Source organism: Musa acuminata, chromosome BXJ2-7 (assembly GCF_036884655.1).
Source record: "Musa acuminata AAA Group cultivar baxijiao chromosome BXJ2-7, Cavendish_Baxijiao_AAA, whole genome shotgun sequence".
Lineage (NCBI taxonomy): Eukaryota > Viridiplantae > Streptophyta > Magnoliopsida > Zingiberales > Musaceae > Musa > Musa acuminata.
In genome coordinates, this window is record NC_088344.1 from 22,707,277 (window position 1) to 22,721,910 (window position 14,634).

Below are 14,634 nucleotides of genomic sequence, written 5' to 3' on the forward strand. Positions count from 1 at the left end.
AATATTCAGTAAATATTTATCTTATATCATTAATAATTAGTCAATTACGATCGATAAAAAATTATTTTATGTGAATATCATTCATAAATAATTTTTTTTTTTTTTTTATCGAAGCGATAGTTTAGAAAAATAAATTATTTTCTAACGGGAGAGTGTAATAGTCTTCACTTTTTAATGATATTAGATATTCATGATTTTTATTTGCTTAGTTTAATGAAAATTTATTTAATATAAAAAAAAGAAAAAATATAAGGGCGAATCCGACGCTTGCAACGACCGGAGTCTGGGTTCTCGTCTCCGGACGATACGATGGCTCCGAGGTCCTCCTCCTCGAGCTGCCACCGGTACCTCCACTCCGCCTACTACCTCAGGCACCCGATGCGGCTCGCCTTCGTCTTCGTCATCTTCGTTATTGCCATCTGGGATTGGCCTTCCCTACCTAATCCGGGAGCATGAGGTGAGGGACGCCCCATCCTTCGTTCCGCTCGTATGTTTCTTTCTTCCCTAATTTTTGTCTTTGCTTGATTCTGATCGTTGGCTAGATTTGAAGTTCTTGCTGATTGGATCATCTTATATTGCTTGCCTATAAAAACCTACACACCAGAGTTCTTTACCTTTAATGAGAAAAAAAAAAAAAAAGGCTGGAACAAGAATGGTCTATCTGTGGAGCCATCATTTCTTCTTTGTTGGTTGGAACTGGAGAGCCCCTTAACTTTTCTGGTAAGCATTGCAACCATCGTCTTGAAAATTGGATAACATGTTATATTTGGGGATGCAAAAGGCATGATTTCAGTTCAATAAATTGATAAAGTGGCTCCTTTGCAATGTGTGAACTCCTCTACCAGAAACACATTTGAAGATTTAAGAGGACCCTTGGGATTATTATCCTTCCTCTTATACTGTATCATCTGCCCCTTTAAATCATTGATATTCAAAGAATGACTTGGGTCTTCAAAGTTCAGCGATCATGGGTTGCTAGGAAGCTAATGTGTTTTATATGTGCAGGCTGATATTACCCAACTTGGGGAAGAATTGAACCGATTGCACGATCATGTAAATTCAATGTTTATGTATTCGTCTATCGATTCCTTTAGTTTAGTGATGTTTGAAGGTTGCTCTACTGTTGTTTCCCTGTAGCTACAGAAAGTAGAGGGGTGGTGGTCATGCGGGGTGAAGTTTCCTCTGGTACAAATGACAAACTTATCGATGAATTTGATCTTGTTAACAATCAACGTAGAGAAAAGGTTAAGGTGACTACGCTTCTTTCCGGTTTGTTTTGAATACAATAGCCTCTCAAGGCTATAGTTTCATTTTTATTTATGAACTAACTTCTTTTCTTGGCTTTTCAATCTTAAGATTCAATTGTAATTACGTGATGTCTTTCCCTCTATGACCGGTCGCAATCAAAGAGTGGTGTGAATAGTTTTTGTGGTCTTGGAGCAACCCTTGTGGACTCTCTCCATGCACTATACGTAATGGATCTAAAAGATGAATTTGAGAAGGCTAGAGAGAGGTGAGTTGTTTTCTTTTGTTCATTAACCTGATTGGAGATTTCCTTTGGTGCATGTGCGCTGAGCTTTAATTGTTGTTTTATTTTTTATATCATCTTGTTTACAGCACATGATTCGATGATTTGTATACTTTCTATAATTTTGGTTGAAGAAAAAAAAGAATTTTTATTATGCATTATATGCTACAGAAAATAATATCGAATGATATATTATGAGATTTTTTATGATATGTTGTTTTAAGGAATTGTAACATGACTCCTATAAGTATAAATAAATTGTGCCCACGATACCTGGGTATACAAGGATTTGATAGATTTGAGAAAAATATGAGAAAGAGAGAGTGTTGGTGTTCTGTTCATTTCACCCAATTAGCTTATGTAGTTAGCACAAGTTGCTGTGGCTCATTGGAGGGTTCAATATGATGCCTTGTCCAGAACTCGAGCTAATTTTTTGTGCATTTGTGCCGGATGTGTGTACACAATCACAAGTGGGTCTATTTTGGGACTTCTTGAAGACAGTTATGATGAGATGTAGGAAAAGCTCAAGGAAGCCTTGATGAACTTTTTTACTTTCCTTGGATTTTGGAAAAAATATGAATCATATAGGGTGAAAATGGGGTTTGGAGATGTATGCCAATGTTGTCATGCATGTTAGACGAAGCTGTTTGCATATCTTGCTTGCTAATTTCCCCATTTATTAAAGGGTTGGGCAAATGTTTAAACCAGTCAGCAATTATTAACTTTGGCTGAAATGGCTGAAACATAGTAAGATCTGTAGTGTAGTGTTTCAGCTGATGAGGTAAAAATCTGACTATTTTTGAGAGTAAGCATGGCCTCGCCTGAGACCCAACTTGAGCTTATAACTGTTCTTTTCATGGTCCTTAATACACATTGTCACATAGACCACCAAACATTTGGTTGCTTCTCATTTTTATTATGCTTCTCTTTTCTATTATCTTTTGGTTTTTTGAAAGATTCAATTGTATATATCATTTTATTGTATAAGCTGGTAAGTTGCAATTTGAAATAGTGGAAGCAGTAGCATGTCCAGATGAAACCCCCTACATCCACCAGGAACTATTCACCCACCTCTTGATGATTGGCCTAACTTTATCCAGACTTTTTGGAAGCATCCAACCCTTGGTGGATGAGTGTGGAGTTGTACATAGCTAACACAAAAGATCTGTAGGTTCTTTGAAGAAACCACATAACACCATGTGGGGCTTTACTCACCGAGGAATTTCTACTGAGTTGTGCACATCATGTTCTATCATCTGCAACCTTGACAACCATATTATTGATTTTTCTTCTGCAACCCATGACTCATTCCAAGCAGGCTGATTTTGTTTTGTTTTAATCAGTTGGAACATACATATTTCAAAGTCATGGTATCACTATATGATGCTACAATTGCAGGACGCTGTGACATCCAACGACGAGTGTGTCAGGGCCGGCAGTTGGCACGCCTTGGGGGGACCTCCTCCTCCACCACCACCACGATGGCGTCAGGCGTACGGACGGCTGCAGCGGAGCAGGTACGGCGGCTCGTCCGCCCTTCCGTGGAAACACGGACAGGAGCAAGTGACGCGTCGGAGTCACGTGAGCCGAGATGCGTTCCGTCGTCGGCCTCCTCGGGCAAGCCCACCACCAACCTGTTGCTGCTCGCGATACGGCTACCTCGCGTGAAACCGACGGCGGCCGTGGGAGTAGGTGGCGTGTCGGCGTCACGTGATGGGCGCAACATGACTGCTACTACGTACGGTCGTAAGTGGATCTTACCTCCCACGTGCGAGGCAGATCTCTGATCCAGTATTTGGACTGCTGCATCTACCGAAAGGGAATGCGTCGATGAATGATGGTCCATATTAGAATGCGTATAATCCTAATCTCTGTATAATTCCAATGCAAGCAGACACATTTGATGCATAACTTGCAACGTGTTCTCTTACACGAATATTATTGTGCAACTTCAAGCCGTGGGGGAGGTATCACGGCTCCTATCGATATCAAGAACACAAGGTCGCCCACGTGTTTTCTTTTCTTGAAGCGAGCAGGCCGGTGCTAGGTCGGGTGGGAACATCGTCTGCTAGATTGACTCGAAATAGAGTAAGAGGTTGGTTCTGACACGTTGGGCTCTTCCACGTTAGATTCCAACACACAGGTTAAAGTCGGAAGAGGGATTCTCAGCTTAACCCCTTTCAAGCTCAAGTCAATATGAGGAATTGAAGTGTTTTTAGTATTCGAGGTTCATATCCTAACGTTGGTCAGGGGAGATCGATCTATATATTTACGATTGAGAGTCAATCGTACACAATCCATTAATAACTGTCAAGGCTTCAGACAGATAGCCTGCACAGTTTCATGTCGTGCGATGACGTTTTATATGTTTTTGAGTGATTCTATACTATATGGCGTTGTCTCGTACGACTCCGAACAATAGAGTATGGTCCGTTATCTCACGAGGGTCCAAGGTGTTATCTCAACGTGCTTGTGTCACGTGAGGCTCCACGTCAATTTGGACGTGATTATGATTGAATATACCCTATCAAAAATGCCGATGCGACTTTGTCTAAAATAAGTAGGTATCAAAATAAATATAATAAGACTGTACCTTGACCAAAACAATGATAAAGTTGGAAACCCTTGAAATGAAAGGTGGTGTGACAGAGACCAGCACGTCAAGCCAGTGAAAGCTTCTCTCCGACGTGAACATGTCATTGCTATGTTCTAACCTTTTCGGTGCTTTGTTCAATGCGGAAGGCTTTTGCACCAGATACATGATTACCGACGAAGGCTATCACAGTGTCTAGCTAGAAAATGGTCCGCCTAAAGTGTCTTTACATTGGATAGAGCACAACAGTCACCCCACTAAATTATATATAATATATATACCTATATATGATGATGATAACGAAGAACAAACCTCAGAATGATAGTTAATCTTACATGAAAAGGACATGGATTTTGTGCACGCGAATCGTATGTGACAGCAACGGTGAGTACTCCTCTATTTATGGGCAAACCGAAGAACACAACAGCAGCAGCGAGCCGAAGGAGAAGAAGAGGGAGGAAGAAAGATGTGCTTGGTGTTCGGGTGCGGGGAGGAGGAGAAGGCGCTGGGGACCCACAAGGCGCCGGGGAACTGCCCCTACTGCGGCGGTGTCGTGATGGCGACGGACGTGGAGAAGTCGCTGCGGCTTTGCTGCCTTCCCGTGTGCCTCAAGACCACGACGAAGTACTCCTGCACCCACTGTTCCCGGCGCCTCGTCACCTATCCTTGATGGATTATAGCTCCACTCTGGTCTCAAGATCCCATCTTTCATGTAAAAATCGTAACTTCAGCACTTGGCGTTCCCTAAAATCTCACCTTGTAACTCGATCTTTGACTCGGCTCTCAAAGCTATTTCGGCTTTCCTCTGTGTGTGTCAGTGGAATGGGGAGTCTGTTTCGATGTTCTTCTTTCTCTTTGGGTGAGAACGCAATATCTTAACTCTCATGGTGCTTACAACATCTGCCTGCAGTTGATCTTTAACGCTCAAGGTTGCTGCTATGTTAATCCTTGGAACTAAAGCTGTGTGTCGTCATCTACAGCCAGATTGTTAAATGACCTCAAGAACACATTGATGTTGGACCATTGAGATTAAAGCTAAGAACACAAAACTCAGTCCACTGTCCTATTACTCTTTTTTTTTTTCCATGAGTAAATGTAAGGTTATGTAAGATTAGATGATCATTTTGGGAGCTGCAATGCAAGTGCATATGAAATAAAATATGTGGGCATCACACATGAAATTGCATATCACTACATTACGATCGACAGCAACCAAAGTCACCACAGTATAACAGCAGTATACATCATTGGACGGTGTGATAGCAATGGCTACTTATGTTCCAATGGTATTGCTGAAGTCCGTGCAGGAGAAAAAAATTATAAAAGAGAAAAGCTATAAGAACCCCTCGGTGGATGACAGCTTTTGTGCACGGTCTTATCTCTTCCACCAAACGTATTGCGATGTACGCGATACAGTACCGCGATATCTTCCTCGGGTGACGTCATTTTCCTTCTTCGTTTTGGATCAGTAGTCCCCATCTGTTCTATGTTATGCGTGATGTGCTCGTGCCACTGTGATGAGAGAGGCGAAGATGAAACCAAAGAAGAGAACCCGAACGCACTTATCATCGAGATCGATTGATCGAAAGGAGTGCACGTCCGTAGAACAAAACCTGATACGTACAACGCCATGCATCCAATCAAACTGGATCGATCCCAAATCGAGATGAGATGATTCAAACGATAGAAGGTATCACACTGGGGATGTCCCTCGATTAGGCCACAGAATCGAGGAGCAGGGTCGAAGATGGTGTGAGCTTTACAACCGTTGGATTCGAGTGGTTTTGGACTGACATTATTTAACTATATATCTGATCAATATTTTGTTTTAATTATAGTATGATTTCTTATGATATTATTTTAATGAGAATAATTATTTTAATTATCATCTTAGATTAATCTATAGTCTTCTCTTAAATGATAAAAAAAAAGTATAACATAAATATATATATATTTTAAATCTATGTTGTTATGTCTTTCGGATTTGATGATGGTATAGTTATAGATCAGATAAAGATTTTTTTGGATAATATTGAAATATATGTATTGTAAATTTGATTTATCATTGTTTACTTTTAGTTTCTAACATTAAATTTTTATATAATAATAACATAATCATGATTTGTATACTTAAAGGAGAGATTAAGATATGAGATATTATAAAGATTAATTTGATTTATAACAAAATAGTATTTGAACTTAAATAGAAGAATTTTAAAAATTATCTGTATGATGTTGATAAAATGAAACACGAATGAAGGAAAGATTGATATAAAGAATGAATGTAATGATCATTAATATTTGATTCACTTATTTTTTAAAATATTAATATTAATATTATTTATATTATTTTTTTTATAATTATAATTATTTTAATTCATATGATGATATTTATTTGTTGTTGAGTTTATAAAATTTATAAATGTAAGAGGCACGTGTGTTGTAAAGCGTAACCCAATAATGGCTCATAAATGCTAAGACTCGAGCTTGATGGACTAATCGATCTATCAATTACGTTTGACTCAAACCATAAATTAAAATATTTAAATTAAAATTAATAATAATATATTTATTAGACCTTTATAAGTCAATTTTAGTTTTACTCACTTTCGATGTAGGACTAATTTTTAAGTTCCAATCCATATTCTAATTTTTAAGAAAATGATGATCGTGTTGTGATATAAGGATTGTGCTATTCTTATTATTCTTCTTCGTGAAGGCAATGATGATAACGGTGATGTGTCGGAGAGGGATAGAAGAATTTAAAAAAGTAAAAGAACTCATCGAAAAGTCAAGTAAGATTTAATATGGTTTAATAAATCTCGTTTATATTCACGTAGATAAATTAAAATTTTCACCATATGACATCAATCAATCACTTTTTATATCCTCTCACATACAAAAACAATATTTATATTTTTTTTCTTTATTTTTTTTTAAATTATAGAGTATCTTCTTTAGATACTAATGTTGGATGCATTTATTGAAGACCTCACAAATCGTTTCAGTTTGAAGAGGAATAGCAGTTAAAGACACCAATCGAACAATTGATGGCATTAGATCGAACACCTGGTGGCATTATTTTTACTGCTTTACTGCTTACTTGCAGAGCTTTAGCTTCTTAAAGAAAGAGGCAACCTGAGACTTTGGATAGGGCCTGGTTGCAAGGCATGTGGGGAAGTCCTCCGGCTGCTCCACCCACAGCTTATGATCGATCCCTCCCGTCTTGAGCTTGTCCGACAGGTTCCTCAACTGCGTTTCACCCTTCACCTCCAGTGTCACCTAATAAAGCAAACATAAGACCCGGAAATTAAAAAAAACAAAAAAAGGCTAACAGAGGCATTTGATCGAACAGACCTTGTGCATGGAGTCGAGGTTGTGGTCGGAGCAGTAGGCGAGGACGTCGGGGTGGTGGCGGTAGTTCCAGACGGCGGCCACCGAGGCATGGCAGCCCTGGGTGACGACGCTCCCGAGCGGCCAACTGTCGATCAGGTCGCGCCGGAGGACCACGTACTGCACGACGACGTCGGCCCCAGGTGGATTGTCTCCGCCGCTTCCCGGTGGGGAAGGCGCGGGGACTCCGGCGGTGACCGCCGCTGCGTCGGCGGAGGCGCTCATGTTCCTCCTCCTCGGAGGAGGAGTGTGTCGGAGGGTCCGCTTCCGAACTGTGGGAACGCGGCGAGAGCAGGAGCGCGGGAGGAGGGCTCGAAGGCGGACGCTCGACGATGCGAGCAGCGTTTCCATCTTGGCGCCGCTAATAAGGAACTGGCACGTGGCACCTTTGGAATCTTTATTTCCTTCTGGTCCGTGGCGGATCGTAGGTAGACCATGTGGGCCCCGTGCTGCCTGACGCCCAATTCATGGCGATGGCTCGTGAACATTAACGACTTAATTGGGCCACCTAATGGATTGGGCCCTCAGCTAAATTGCACGTACGAAGGACTCCCCTCGTCCTAATGGAAGTGCTTCCATTGATGTCTGTGATCACTCTTCCACTGTTTCGACGATATGGTGGCTGACGTCCCAACAAATCAAAAAAGGAGAACAGCTAGAAGACATACGAGCTGAACAATGAAGCAATGTCAATTCCAAATATCACACTTAAAAAAAAGTTCTTCAGGGATTATCTTATAATATATGTGACCCCTACTGTCTCAAGCTATTAGGAGGGTTGCTTTATCTCTTTTCCTTGCATTTTTTTGGTACCAGGTTCTCTCTTGCTGCAATTTCTCTCTCCCTTGGAAGTAGTGAGAGCTTTTTTGTTTAGTGGGAGCAGGAATCAGAATTAGGTAAGGGATATATGTTATCTTGTACGTTACCTATTAGCCATAAAGAACTGCATTTGTGTGTTTCCTTTCATCGAGACATGCTTAACCGAAGCAATGGCTACGGTAGTCGACAACTGGTTCCATCCACCTACACATGGCCATCGTTTATATTTGGATTTGGGGTATTGTGATCACCGTCACAGTCTCCGTGGCCATACAATAGTTCATATTTTGTGTAGCAACAAAGTGCCATTACATATAAATCTTGCAGGGTTTCGATACTTGTTTGGTGCGCCAAAGTTCCGTCATATACTTTTTTGGTACCTATCAGGATATGTGGCACTAAACACAAGACAAAGGTCATCCGAATGGAAGAAATATATGGACGCACACTAACCTCGTCTTCTTGGACTTGGTTTTTTTGTGTATATTGGTGTAAACTGAGGTGACTACTATATCATAAGGAACAAACGTGTTGATACTAGCTATCATTAATCGTGTAGAAGAAAGGTTGGGTACATTTTTAATGGTAGCTGCTGAGGGTGGTGTAGACAAGACAACCACCACAACTATCACCATCACCGGGGAGGATCATTAGGAGGCATCCTATGCTGATATTTTGGTCAGGACGGGAATACCCAACCTGTTCCACCAGTGTTTTTGGATGTACCTATGTGTTTTTTGTTGAGCCAACATGTTCCGTGGAAGCTTGACACTCAGTAAAAGAAGAGAAAGAAAGAAAGAAATCAGCTTTTGCTAGTAAGGTTTGGATGAAAAATGGAGAGGAAAGGGTGGTAACATGGCTCATCCCATGCAATTATTTTTGTCACTTAATTACTATGATGACTGAAGGCTTCAAACTCTCACGAAGAAAGAATCAAAAGTGACCAAATAAATGCCAATTAGAGGTACTAATAAAAGGAATCTACTAGTGTTGGAAGGTGTAAGAGAGTCACTGGAAATGATAAGGTACGGATCACCTAACCACTACTGCTCATCCCCAGCCACCATGCCTCTTGCTTCCATGAGATTCCATCCTCTGCCCAGTCTTATCTTTAATCCAAAGAGCTAAGTGATGTTTAAGCGGATATGGGGATAAATGTCTTCCTACTGCAACGCCTAGTAATTATAAGTAGAATAGTGTTTACGCTTCCTCCTCACTGTTCTGTGCATGCCATGTGCGAAATGACGTTGAGCATGTGGCGGGCTTCCCTTTAATCCATCCTCTGAGATCTACCAAAGTAATGCCTGCCATTAGCTATAAACAAAAGAGAGGTGTCTGTAAACATTGCGAGGGAATCATTTGAGTCGATCCTTCTCATCCAAGGAAGCCGGGTGAAATCCCATCATCTTTTTTTCTCACATCTCGGGAGATTCCAAAGTACAATTCACGACTTTCCAGTCGTCAAAAGTTCATTTCTTTTGCTCTCGTAGGCCTCTTGTAGAAAGAGACACTAGCTTCTTATTATTGTGCTTCTTTTCGAGATATCAGATTAGCTGGGAATCACACAAATGACAAACCAGAATCGATCCGTATTCTCTCTCGGATAGGACTTCATTCATTCATTCATTACTGAAACGGAGAGATGATGCAGCGCCACTTACCGGTTGCTACCAACTACCATTCCTCGGCGATGGCTTGTTGCAGCAACCTCTCGTTCTCGAACAGCATGCAAGTGATGATCTTGTGGTAGCCCTAACAGTACACAACACACGCCTTCCACGTTTTCTTCTCCCGGAAGGAAGGAGTATAGAGATTTCTTTCGGAGGGTAACAACAAAATAAGGTCATTTGTTTACGTGTATAGTTGAATCTTAGAACATGGAGAAGAAGAGCTTTCCAAGCAACATTTATCTTGCTGCAGCAGAGCTAGCAGGGCATTTCATGCATGCAGTGGAAGATGGTACTGAGCCTAAATTAATTCTTCATCAAGTGGTTCTAGGATCACTCGAAGATTTTGTGCTTTCTCAAGCAACCACTGGAGTTTTTATGTCAGCGCAGTGGAGGAAAGCCATGTCCAAAGTCAATAATGGAGTGTCGGATGCTTGATGAAGAAGGCTGCCACCCTTTTGGACATCACATGCAACTTTCGTATTCTATTCTGGTCTCCCACTTCTCCCCTCGAGCTCCTCTTCGATTCAACCTTCTCTCCACGAGGCGACAGCGTGTCAATTCAAAAAACACCTCCTGATTTTGAACGTGTTATTATTCTTTTTCAAGTATTAAAAAATATTCATATTTTGACCCTTTTTTTTAATTTTTGTTTCAAATAATACTCTTAATTTGAAAAATATTTAAAATATCTTTTTTTAAAAATTTATTAGTTTTTATATTGATTTTTAATTATTACAGTGTTTTTATTTTATTCATTTACAGTGTGTTTTAATAGTATTTATAGTGTTTTATTGGTATCATACCATACCTCTTTGATTGTCATTGTTTATAAATTATTGTAATGTAATATTTTTGACTTTTAATTAGTCTAATTAAGGTATAAAGGTTATTTAGATCATTTATGATTTTTTAAATAAATTTTATAATATTTTTATTGTGGTGATAAGAAAGAGCACTGTAAAAAGTCAAAAAATATTATAATAGATCAAAAGTCTATAGCGATGTAAAAAACTTTTAATGACAGTTTTATATTTTTTAAATTAGGAATGTTATTTAAAAAATAAAATAAAATGAAGAAAGATACCAATTAAAAATTATCAAAATGTGTATATTTTATTTTATTTTAAATTGCATTTAATTACATTATGGACTTTTAAGGCTTTCAATGAGAGACAATTGACCAACCTCTACGGTGGAGATCGCCTGTCTCACATAGGGGAGGGGACACGGAGCTCTTTCTGTTGCAGAGCTGGTGGGTCCCGCGGCATTTGATGCCATGTAGCTTACCCACCGTGTTTCCCGTCTCGGATGGCACCTCTCGCTACGCGTCTATCATTATTATTATTATTATTGTTAAATTAATAACGGAGAAGGGTGTGTCCCACAAGCCACGCAAAGGAAGGACACATCGGTGGGTCAACACGCAGGCAGGCACATGAAACAGCTCAGCCAAGAAAGGCTTCAACCCTCTCCTCCTCCTTTCGGCTTCTTACGTTTTCCACACAGTACTTTTAGAAGCTCTCGTCTCCTTCCCCACGCCTCCATTCCTCGCAATCATTTGCCTTTCTCTCTCTCTCTCTCTCTCTCGCTGCCCCTCCTTCCCTTCGCTCGCTTCAATGACTATTTAACTCCTTTGCACCATCTCACCATATAATTCTGTTCTCTCCTTTGTACCTCTACCATCATCTCATGTGCCTCCACGCCTGCTCCTCATCTTCTCCTTAGCCCCCTTGGTGGCTTACTTCTTCATCGTCGACATCGAACTATGGGGTTGGAGTTCGACGCCCAGGAATCGCCACCCCTCGCGCCGATCCGGACCACCGGGATCGACGCCAAGCCGGCCGAAGAAGAGGTGTCCGAGTCCACCGACAACGGAGAGGCGGAGTGCGTTACACCAAAGTCGGAACAGCCGGTGTGCCAGCCGGTGCTCCCACCGGCCCCGAGGAAACCCCGGCCGGCGAAGAGGAAGCTCGGGCCTCCACCCAAGGGTTACTACCCCGTCCCCAGCGACCTCGCCTCGGTCTTCATCCCGCTGCCATGCCGTGGACGCAAGAAAATTCGTGCCGGCTGATCGAGTCCTCCCAGAGATCTTGTAATTTCTATATCTCTTCTCACGACCAAGACAACATCTTTCCATCCTTTTCTTCCTTGTGAAAATAATACAGTGTGTCCTTAAAATCATGGTGACGACATATATATCGTTATTATACGTGGCTTGTCGAGCGATGTATAGTTGTTGTCCATTTGATCCAAATAAGGGATTTAGCTGTTCGCATTTCAATCATGGGTTTCTTTCAGAATCAACATTATCTCAAGGGAAGCACTTTGGAAACAAAAGATCAGCACCACCTTCTTAAGCAGGAAGATTTCGGATTATTCAGATGGAATTGATCTCTCTTTCTTTCCTTCCTTTATTTTTTTTTCTTTTTTCTCCATATATATATATATATATATATATATATATATATATATATATATATATATATATATATAGAGAGAGAGAGAGAGAGAGAGAGAGAGAGAGAGAGAGAGAGAGAGGGTGGAAGGCTTCTTACATATATTTTGGTGATTACCGATTGATGACATTTGCTGATATACACTCAAAACACATTAATCGTCTAACTAGGGTGTTCGATTCCAAAGTCAATCAAACATGACTAGTTATCGATTTGACTTAATTTGTATATTAATATTATTTCACACCTTAGCCATTAATCGATCGAGTTCATGATCATCATGAGTTCATGATCAAGTCAGTCCCACCTTTTACCTGATTCAAATGAGCAACTAATATATATATATATATATATATATATATACGGTGAGAGAAGAACAAGTGAGGCAAAGAAACACCGCCCTCGTTAGGTTATTATCAGCAACTTGTCGCCATTTATTGGGGCCACTAACTTCGAAAAGGACATCCTTCCTCTGGAACGCTCGGCAACACCGGAAATTATTACTCTGGAAATAAGTATAAGAAGAGACCGCCGGGAGAAGGTAGAACACATGCATAAGCCGTGACATACTTCAACCCTCCATCTAATCCACCACTTCGGTATTGGATTAGAGACGAACACCAGTCCGTTCGCTTGCGGTGCTGCTAAGATCGAATTGACTCCTCGTAAAAGAAAAATATATGTAGCCTCAGATGCTGCATGTTTCTCTGCAAGAACATTATATGAAGAATGTTGGGTACAGCTGGCTCGGACAAGCCTGCTTGATGATGATGATGATGATGACGGCAAACATAGATGGATATGTTTTCGTCTGCATAATTTATCTTTTAAAAAATCTTTCACTATTTGTTTTTTAAATCAGATGATACCTCTATTCGTTTTTATTTGGGGCATCTTATTTTTTCTAGACAAAGATGCCTTTAGACAATTATTTAAATAATTTTTAGAACTAGTCGTAAGACATGAATCAGTTCTTTCATATAGATCGATTCCGCTTGATTTAACAAAACCCTATTGATAGGGTCTATTTTGGATCCAAGACACGCTACAATTGGTGTCACACGTCAGGAATCCGTATCAAGTCGTTACTTGGCACATCTCGAGAATCCCGACACAGCATCGCCCGCAAGACATGACAAGTCAGAATCTGTACAAAGGCACTGTTTGACACGTCCGTCACATCAACCCGTGTACGACCGACTCTCGGACAATAGTATAAAGACCTTTGCCCGACATCCGGCCCAGGGGGAGGAAAGCAATTCCGCCCACAACTGACTTGCTTGTCGGAGGGGCCAAAGTCGGGAATCACCCGACGAAGGCCTTTTTTGCAGGGAAGCAGTTAACCCCGAGCCACGAGCGTCTCGATCCGGAAATCGCCATCCGGTGAACGAGTGCGAGTTGTCACTTATCCCGAGAACGAAGAGACGCAGCTCGACGCAGACGGCGCTCGGACCAAGAAACGCTGACCAACACCCCGTCGCGAAGGCCTGACCTACCTCGGCGTCTAGCTTAGCCGACAGAGAACTCCCGACATCGACCCGTGGACCTAGCCGTGCTGACTCATCAATCACGGCACCTTTGTTCACCAACACCTGTCTCGAAAGTAAAGTGAGTTATTTAACTTATCATTAATAAGTTAAATAACTTATCATTAATGAGTTATTTAACTTATCACCAACACCTGTGCACCTTTGTTCACCGACCGTGGACCCGTGGACATAGCCATCATTAGAAAGAAAAAAAAGCAAATAATATGTACATCAAAATGATATTTAACTTATCATTAATAATTAGTACATAGCCTCTTAAATATGTACATATCATTAATATTGGTACAAATAATACAATTTAAAGTTACTCTATAAAACATAAGATTTTAAGTTATTCTATAAAACAAATCATATGTACATCAAAATAATATTTAACTTATTATTAATATTGGTACATAGCCTCGTATGTATCCAATAATCTTTGCGTCACCACCCTACTTCATATTCATATTCTTTATCTGATCGTCGATAGTTGAAATCTTCTTAGAAAGATAAAAATGCATAGTTATCACCCAATTATAATTTATTAATAATTTTAAATTATCAATAATATAAAATAAAAGGAGTTAGAATTGGTGAAGTATAATTTGTTTAAAAATAATAAGATGCAAACAACATTATATAA

At 40.4% G+C, this 14,634-nt stretch overlaps 1 protein-coding gene and 1 long non-coding RNA gene across 4 annotated transcripts; one reads left to right on the forward strand and one right to left on the reverse strand.

Moving 5' to 3' along the window:
• The first annotated feature begins 281 nt into the window (after positions 1–281).
• Positions 282–3,464, forward strand: LOC135617380 (uncharacterized). Of its 3 annotated transcripts, XR_010488720.1 has the most exons (6): positions 282–457; positions 543–720; positions 1,006–1,053; positions 1,138–1,250; positions 1,357–1,513; positions 2,927–3,464. It is a non-coding gene; the product is annotated as an uncharacterized LOC135617380 (long non-coding RNA). The 3 variants fall into 3 exon arrangements; XR_010488719.1 differs by having other exon boundaries at positions 282–720; XR_010488721.1 differs by having other exon boundaries at positions 282–720; positions 1,138–1,244.
• A 3,554-nt stretch (positions 3,465–7,018) lies between these two features.
• Positions 7,019–7,899, reverse strand: LOC135616163 (uncharacterized). The gene is made up of 2 exons (XM_065115348.1): positions 7,479–7,899; positions 7,019–7,403 (listed from the first exon to the last, which is right to left on the reverse strand). The coding sequence occupies exons 1-2, from the start codon at positions 7,863–7,865 to the stop codon at positions 7,221–7,223; spliced, it is 570 nt and encodes a 189-aa protein (XP_064971420.1). The 5' UTR covers positions 7,866–7,899; the 3' UTR covers positions 7,019–7,220.
• Between the last annotated feature and the right edge of the window lie 6,735 nt (positions 7,900–14,634).

Coding starts and splice junctions, on each gene's coding strand:
- LOC135616163 (XM_065115348.1), bottom strand. CDS start 7,865: ATGGAAACGCTGCTCGCATCGTCGAGCGTCCGCCTTCGAGCCCTCCTC. Junction 7,404..7,478: donor ACCTCGACTCCATGCACAAG/GTCTGTTCGATC, acceptor TTGCTTTATTAG/GTGACACTGGAGGTGAAGGG.